We start from the raw sequence: 8,763 nt of genomic DNA on the forward strand, positions 1-8,763 counted from the left end.
TGATGCTCGTCGAGGTCGGAATTTCCAAATACGCGTGGTGCGTCGGGCCGCGCGCTCTGACTTCGGCCAAGAAAAATGCGTCAGCTGATCATTGTCATTTCTGCCACTTGCGTGTGGTGAAATGGGGTCATAACTTATAAGACGGCTTTTTCATATCAATTATTTTACATAAAATCATATTTCAAACCATAAATAATGTTCGACAGCCAAATAAAAGAAACAATACCAATACGGGCTTACAGTTTAGGGCTCGACATTGTGTTGTCTACGATTAGACAGCTGATAACTCATTCCCGTACGTCGTATGGTCGTAACACTATAATGACCTTTGCTTATTGTCACAAGTGCGCCGCATTCGCGATTGTTGCCCGACGCCTGTTTGCAGGTGAGCCCACTACAGTTGTTATACATATCTAAAAACCGAAAAACTTTTAGGCGAAAAAGGCACTATTCCAGGCCCATTTTTGATTTTTTTTTGCGATATTAGGTAAAAACAGAAGCTTCTTATCCTAGGAAAAATAAAATGGGAAATCTTTCAAAGGTGGCACACTACCTTTAAATTGCCAGCGAGCCGAAACAGTGAAACCTTATGTTGAAACGCCTCACCAGAATATATAACTGACGAAGACCGCTTGAAAATATACTGGTGCCGCTACGCAGGTAGCTTAGAAAACAAATCGGTGGAAACAGTACACTTGAAGAGTTTTGTATTTAGGTAAAATTTGCAACTTCATTGCATTTTGTTGGTTTCTGCGCATAGGCATTCAATGTCATAGGTAACGTTATCGTATTCGTAGGTTGAGATGTGATAGACTCGTTATTCAGCAGAGGCCAGAGGAGCAAAAAAAAAAAATGACGTTGCTTTGAGATATCAACCAACCAACATAAGCATCAGACGTGATGTATAGTCATATGTTTGACCTCGACCCTGAACCGATCCCATTTGCGAGCTCCGATGGGGTTTCGAATAAGCTGCTCGGAGGCACTTTCCAGCAGGAGGGCAATCAATCAAGCACACAACTACGGCAGGTGTTCTTGATGAACGATCGTAGAGAATCGCTAATCTGATCTCTCAGCGCTGAGTCGGAGCGCTCGGTAACTGATGGACTCGCCTGTTGGATCGACGGCTGAATCGGCTTCACTTTGTTTGGTTGGATGAGCTGCCAGCTGAAGTTATTGCAAAATGGAAACACAGTGTTGAAGCCTCCTGCGGGGAGCTGAAGCTATGTTGCAGCTTGGGTTATCAGGAGCTGCTGTTTCCTGGAGAAGTTAATTGCGATGCAGACCTATCGTGTTTGATTTTTGCTAGTTAAAGGGACCCTCCCACCTTCAAAAAAGTTTATGAATTGGCATGAAAGTGATGTCGCTCGGTTCAGAAAGAGCGAAAACGAATATCTACCAAATTTCACCGAAAAATATTCACCGGTTTTCAAGATATTAGACTTTTACTTTTGTTTACTTTTTTGGGATCTCCGCTGTTTCTAGCGACTTTATTTTAGAAGTGCGGCGTTTGCGGCAGATGTTGCGCGCAAATAGCATATACCACCGCGTGCTACAAAACGTTTTAGTCAAACATTTAAAAATCGTTAGATATTTGCGCTGACGTCACACATTCAGAGGGGTATTCCTAAGCATTAGCCCCTCTGAATCAAAATGCTGCAATTTTGAAATTCAATATATCCGATTTAAGGCATTTCTCGATGCAGTGAGTGCCGAAACCGGTAATTGTGAGCCAGGGACCCCATTTTGGCTATCTCAACTCAAATCTAATGTTAAGGTGGGAGGGTCCCTTTAAGAACTCTATAGCCAAAATGAGGCACAGCAAAATTATCAATATTTGTAGACATTTGGAAATTAACGCAAATTTAGGACGTTCTCGGCTGAAGCCTAAGCCTGCTAATGCTTACATCTATTAAAAAATTGAATGAGCTATTAACTTGTTTGTATTTTTTGTTGACTCTGGAAATACTGCAAATTTGTACTCTGTCATATTTTCATTTGCAATTTCTTGCCAATGAAGGCACGCAAATTTTGAAGCTTCCCAGTGGAGGCGTGCTTTCCATCTTCGCATGCTAGAATTTAGCAAATCGGCGCGTGAATTTCTTCATACTAATATTTTTCAACAATATGTTTTTCCACAACGGGTAAATTGGAAGTGTTGTTACGTTAAATTCCGTTGTGTATCGAATAAAAATTGTTTAACGCCGTTTCCTATTAAAATCAGCAAGCATGAGTAAGACAATGAAAGCTCTGCAATTCAACCGTCCCACGAAGACGCTCAAATTGAAGGAGATTCCCATTCCGAAGGTAGAAAAAGGTGACGATGTCCTTGTCAAGGTGGTCTACTGCGGTATTTGCGGTACTGATTTGCACGCTATCAAGGCCAACTATCCAACTGCCGAGCATGACGTCACTCTTGGCCACGAGATATGCGGAGTGGTGTCTGAAATTGGAGCCGATGTGAAGACACTCAAAGTTGGAGACAAAGTCACGGTGGATCCGTACCGCGGCTGCTACAAGTGTCGCTACTGCGCCGGTGGAAATCCGCAGTACTGCCTCCACGAGGGGCCCAAGAATGCGCTGGGATTTTTCCGTGATGGTGGCTGGGCAGAGTACTGCCTGGCACCTGCTCAGCAGGTGCACGTGGTGCCCGAATCGATGGGTCTCGGTCTGGACCTGGCCTGTCTGGTGGAGACTCTCTCCACCATCCAGCACGGCGTCGATCGCATCGGCATGGTGCCGCACGACGCCAACGTTCTCATCATCGGCGCCGGCATCATCGGTATCTTGTACGCCTGCATCTTCCACCTGCACGGCCACAAGAACGTCATCATCTCAGAGCCTTCAAACGAGCGCAGGGCGCGCATCGACGTGCTCGAGCTGGGCTACAAGGCGATGGCACCCGACCAGACCCGCGAGATGATGGCCAAGGCGGCGGAAAACCTGGACGCCTACGGCCTGGACTACGTGGTCGACTGTTCCGGCTACGCGCCCGCAGTCGAGGAGGCGTTCCAGTGGCTCAGAAAGGGCGGACGTCTCTGCATTTTCGGTGTTGCCCCACCAACGGCCAGAATTAGCATCGCGCCAAATCAAATGTTCCACAAAGAACTGATGATTCTCGGTACTCTGACCAATCCGTTCTGTTATCCCAAGGCTACCGCGCTGACGGCTGCGATGGGGGCGCGCTATCTCGCGTACGATAAGCTGGCTATTCAGACGTTCGATCTGAAAGACTACGAAAAAGCTCTCAGCTCGTTGGCAAGTGGTGTCATCTCCAAGGCTGTCTTCAAGTTTTCGGAGTGATCTTGTTCGGATTTCGGAAAATACACTTTTGGTCAATATCGCTGTTTCTTTTTACGTTTGCTGCATGGAAAATGCAAATATAAATGCATATACCTAATATTTAAGTTTCATTTTAAGCTAGTGGATCAGCTAAATTAATTGTTCTCGCAAAATTTTCAAAAATGTTTAGATAAAGCATTTCGAGCTGATCAGAAATATCCAACAGAAGCTACTTCACTAAGCTACCTGGCTAATAACTATTGCAGGTAAGTGTAATGATAAGACACTAATTAGGTACCTTAGAGACAAAATTGTTTGCATTCGATTATCATCTATTTCGACGAGATAAATGTGTTTGGCGGTGGTCATACAAACGAAATAACGCCAAATTAGATGAGCTGAACAGGACGGACCTCATCGCTCTATTTGTTTTTCAACCGATGAAATCCGAAACTCATTTTTGGACGTACCATTTTCCCCAAGTTGAGGCACAGCCTTTAGACGATCTCGGACTTGGCAGTCTCGGCCGTCTGGCGGTCCCAGCTGCGCCATCTGTAATTAGACGTCAGTTAATCTCCGCTGATAGTCAATCATGCCGCGACTGATGAAGACTGGAGCCGTTCAGAGCTGGCCCAATCGAACCAGTCATCACTGGAGCCCCGTGGTGCTGTACCACAGCTCGTTTTATTTAGAGACGGATGAACCAAGTGCTCGATGGGGACCGGCTGGTCGGAGGATAAATCTCTCGCATTTTCCTTGCGAACAGAAGCCCTAAAGTCCATACTGCATATAGTCGCACAGGGGCGGATCCAGGAAAACTCCAAGGGGAGGGTCATGAATCGAAGTGGTGCCCCTACCTATACCCAAAATTAAAAACTCAACGGATTTCGTCCACTTCATTTTGGTGGTGCCCCCATTTTCAGTTTTTTTCTTTTTAATTTTTATTTTTAGTCAGTATCTTAACTTTTGCCACAACCACATTTACCAATTGTAAGCAAGTATATATGAATGTGCTATGTGTATATATGTTGTGGACGCTGAGTAGTGAGTACTTACCAGGAACGTTATCAGGTAAGCGAATCGTTGTCAGTCCGACGAACTTGACCCTGGCGTCTAAAGGGTCTGTCCTTGACACTTCAGGCTTGTCAGGGGCACCAAAGTCCTTCCAGGGACACCACAAACCTGTCAGGGGCACCTACGGCCTTGTAGGGGCGCCACAGGCCCGCCAGGAAGCAGGGGCACCACAGGTCTAGCAAGTATACACGACAGGCCTGTCAGGGGCACAACGGGCCTGTTGGGCCCATGAGCACCCCTAGGGGCAGGGGCACCACAGTCCTTCCAGGGGCACCGCAGGCCTGTGAGGGGCACCAGCGGCCTAGCAGGGGCACCAGTCAACACAGGCCTGCCAGGGGCACCACAGACCTGCCAGGGGCACCAGAGGCCTGTCAGGAGCACCACCGACCTTGCAGGGGTAACTTGGGCCTGTCAGGGGCACCACGGGCCTGTCGAGAGGCACTTCAGGCTTTTCAGGGGCACCATAGTCCTCGGCCGGGCGCAGGGGTAGCAGGGGCACCAGAGGCCTGCCAGGGGCACTACAGGCCTAGCAAGGGCACCACTGGTCTATCAGGAGCACCACGAGCCTGTCATAGCCAGGCATCTCAGGCTTGTCAAGGCCCAGGGGCACCACAGGTCTGTGAGGGGCACCAGCGACCTAGCAGGGGCACCAGTCAACACAGGTCTGCCAGGGGCGCCACAGACCTGCCAGGGGCACCACAGACCTGCCAGGGGCACCAGAGGTCTGCCAGGGGCATCACCGGCCTCGCAGGGGCACCTTGGGCTTGTCAGGGGCACCACGGGCCTGCCGAGGGGCACTTCAGACTTTTCAGAGGCACCAGTCCTCTTAGGGCGCAGGGGTACCAGCGGCCTAGCAAGGGCACCAGAGGCCTGCCAGGGGCACCACAGGCCTAACAAGGGCACCACGGGCCTGTCAGGGGCACCTCAGGGTTGTCAGGGCCCAGGGACACTACAGTCCTTCCAAGGGCACCGCAAGCCTGTCAGGGGCACCAGAGGCCTGCCAGGGGCACCACAGGCCTGCCAGGGGCACCACAGGCCTGCCAGGGGCACCACAGGCCTAGCAAGGCACCACTGGCCTGTCATGGCCGGGCACCTCAGGCTTGTCAGGGCCCAGGGGCACCACAGTCCTTCCAGGGGCATTACAAGCCTGTCAGGGGCACCAGAGGCCTAGCAAGGGCACCACAGGCCTACCATGGACACCACAGGCCTGCCAGGGGCACCACCGGCCTTGCAGGGGCGCCTCAGGCCTGTCAGGGGCACCACGTCCCTGCCGGGGACACTTCAGGCTTGTCAGGGGCGTTACAGTCCTGTCAGGGCCCAGGGGCACCAGGCCCGTGGTGTCCCTGCTAGGCCTGTGGTGCCCCTGGTGGTCCTGTGGTGCCCCTGTCAGGACTGTGATACCCCTGATAGGCCGGTGGTGCCCCTGGCAGGTCTTTGGGCCCCCGGGCCTCAAGGGGGGGGCCATGACCCATGTGACCCCCCCCCTTGGATCCGCCCCTGTAGTCGCATCGGCTGCTTCCCTTCGTCACCGTAGAAGGTGGGCTGCCGGACTGCGGCAGAAAATGTCCACATCGGCTCTCTCCATAGTTACCTTGGGCAGCTAGACGCTGGTGAACTGTGTGTAATGTGGACCGTACTACTCGGCGTCGAGCCGATCTATGGTCCGGGACCGTTCTCCATGATAAGAAATGTATTTCTTCGATTCGAAGGGTGTAAAGCGGCTAACCGAGCCTTCGCTTTGTGTCTTTTTTTAAGTGGCCCTAACTTACGTTACCGGCCTCGCGAGGAGGGCGGCGACCTAACTACGCCGCGCAAAAGAAACCGGCCGTCCTAACTAAGACCGGTGGCCACATTTATTGCAAGACAACATGGGAAAACCCATATCCATGTACTATGCCATGAATATGGGGGAAATCTCATGAACTTACGTTATGTTTTGAATTTCGAAAGATACGTATGAAGTAGTTACGCTAACACAAATCACAGTGAAACTTACCGTTGAATTGATGTTTTGTGGAGGCAGGGAGGGTCTCAGTTCGCTTTGTGTCACCGACATAATTGATGCTCGTTTCGTTCCCAACGGTTTACTTCAGCTCCTATCTCCTCTCTCTCTCTCTCTCTCTCTCTCTCTCTCTCTCTCTCTCTCTCTCTCTCTCTCTCTCTCTCTCTCTCTCTCTCTCTCTCTCTCTCTCTCTATCTCCCCCCTCCCTCCATCACTCCCTTCCTTTCCCTCTCCTTCGCCCTCCCTCTACCCATCCCTTTCCACCCCTTTCCCTCCCTCTCTCTCCCTGCCCCTCTCTCTCCGGCGCGTGACCACTCGACCGTCGTTGAGAGCGGCCAATGGCAGGGTCGATGGGTGGCCAGTGTTGCCAGACGAGCCGACACCGGCTATTGATCTGGCAACACGACCGTGTCGCTGGAGCACAGCTCCTGCCCTGTGCTCCAGCGACGGGGCAAGAACCGAGAAGTGGCCCGTCGTGGTCCGAGATGGTCCTCTTTGGTCCCGGTTGGACTGTGGAATGGTCCGTCCTGGTCCCAGGACAGTCATTGGTCATAGTGTGTCGGTTGTGTTCCCATGGGGAATAGGAATCTGACTGAGAGCAGAACGGGAGGGAATTGTGGAGAGAGGTGAGGAGGAGGGAGGGAGAGAGAGAGAGAGAGAGAGAGAGAGAGAGAGAGAGAGAGAGAGAGAGAGGGAGAGAGACAGACAGACAGACAGACAGACAGACAGACTGAGAGAGGGATGAGGGACTTAACCCGCATCAATTTCACACCTTGTGTCAAAATATGAACTTCGTAGCTACCATAGGTCGGCCGGAAATGACGTCAAAGTGACGCCATGTTCGGCCGATTTCGACGCATAACATTGAACCACGGCAATCGCTCCCATAAATAAGTGAACCCTCCACACGCGGAAGTGCGTATTTGGACCCCTCACGGTATTGTGCGGGCACCCCCTAACCGGCCCATGATGGTGTACCATGAATTTGAAGATTTTTGGAACACCGGAAACCAGGGTTGTGCTTGACTCATGAGTCGAGTCAGAGATTTGACTCAACTCTGACTCAAATGAGTCAGGTTTGAGTCGAGTCGGATAAAATGTTGAGCTGTTGAGTTGAGTCAGAGTTGAGTCGGACAAAAATATTAAGATGTTGAGTTGAGTCAGAGTCGAGTCAGTAAAATAACTTTTGACATTGAGTTGAGTCAAAAACATTTAGGAACATGAGTCAGCTGACTCATCTTTCTAGAAACAATATTTATAAGCTTTTCATTCTCCCCCCGCTTAACAACTTAGGCCTGGAGCTGCTGCCGGATTTTTTTCACCCCCCCCCCCCCCCCGCTCAACAACTTTTTTATCTGAGTCAATTTTGAGTCATCAACAAAAAAAAAAAATAAGAGTCAAGTTTGAGTCAACTGATATTTTCATTGAGCCGCTTGAGTCATGAGTCGAGTCAAGGGGAAAAAATCAGCTCCTTGTTTGAGTCAGAGTTGAGTCAGGGCTTTCTGAAGTTTAGTGATGAGTCGAGTCGGCAATTTTTTTTTTAGTCGAGCACAACCCTGCCGGAAACTTCTCCGGACATTGGTTCCGCTTACAGAGAGCTATCGTTGCTACCTGAGAGAACGTGCGACGATCCCCCGAGCTGAATGTGGCCTGTCTTGTGTCTTGACGACGGACATATGCATTATGCATGGAAATGTAGGTACAAACCTCAAGGCGAGACCTATACAAGTCTCGCGGGTTTTAGCGGCAGGTTTTGCACCTACGAAATTTAGTATACTTCAGGCTATATCTTCGTCGTCTTAACCCTATTCCTGGCGGGCTCCGCCGGGACAAGAAACTGGCGGGGGGGGGGGGCGATTCGGCCCCCACTTCAGATCTCAAAAACTACACATCGCAGCGACAAACGGTAAACTGCATCGGATACGCACGGTCAAGATCTACAATTTTTACAAAGGTCATTTTCAGGTCAGGTCAAAGATGACGTCACAGGGGTCGAAAAAGTCAAAATGGCGGCGCTAGATATGGAGCGAGTTTTTCTCGAATAATTTTCGAATTAGTCAAGATAGGAACAAACTAAGGGCATCATCGTGATCCTCTTGTCAATCCGCATCGAATGATATATATGTGGACCTCGAAAGGTCAAGGTCAAAGGTTGACCTCAGGTCACGTGACCTCGAGGTCATCATGTATATCATTCGATGTGTCTTGACGAGCTGAACACAATGAGACCATCCACGCGTCTGTATCTTGTTCCTGTACGGAGTTATAGGCCAAAAACCTTTGGTGACCTTTGATGACGTCACATGACCTCACAGCTGCCCAACAGCAAAACAGACCTCAAGGTAGTAAAGTTTGATCGTATATGAAGTCATGTATGGTATATGGGGCCATTCCGACCCGTTTTA

General features: G+C 50.2%; 1 protein-coding gene across 1 annotated transcript; it reads left to right on the forward strand.

Moving 5' to 3' along the window:
• Positions 1-2,112: 2,112 nt before the first annotated feature.
• LOC122376508 (D-arabinitol dehydrogenase 1-like) lies at positions 2,113-3,341 on the forward strand. Its single transcript, XM_043356400.1, has one exon. It carries the CDS (start codon positions 2,230-2,232, stop codon positions 3,301-3,303), a length of 1,074 nt encoding a protein of 357 aa, XP_043212335.1. The 5' UTR covers positions 2,113-2,229; the 3' UTR covers positions 3,304-3,341.
• The last annotated feature ends 5,422 nt before the right edge of the window (positions 3,342-8,763 follow it).

This window comes from Amphibalanus amphitrite, unplaced genomic scaffold, assembly GCF_019059575.1.
Source record: "Amphibalanus amphitrite isolate SeventyFive unplaced genomic scaffold, NRLGWU_Aamphi_draft 002174F_arrow, whole genome shotgun sequence".
Classification (NCBI taxonomy): Eukaryota; Metazoa; Arthropoda; class Thecostraca; order Balanomorpha; family Balanidae; genus Amphibalanus; species Amphibalanus amphitrite.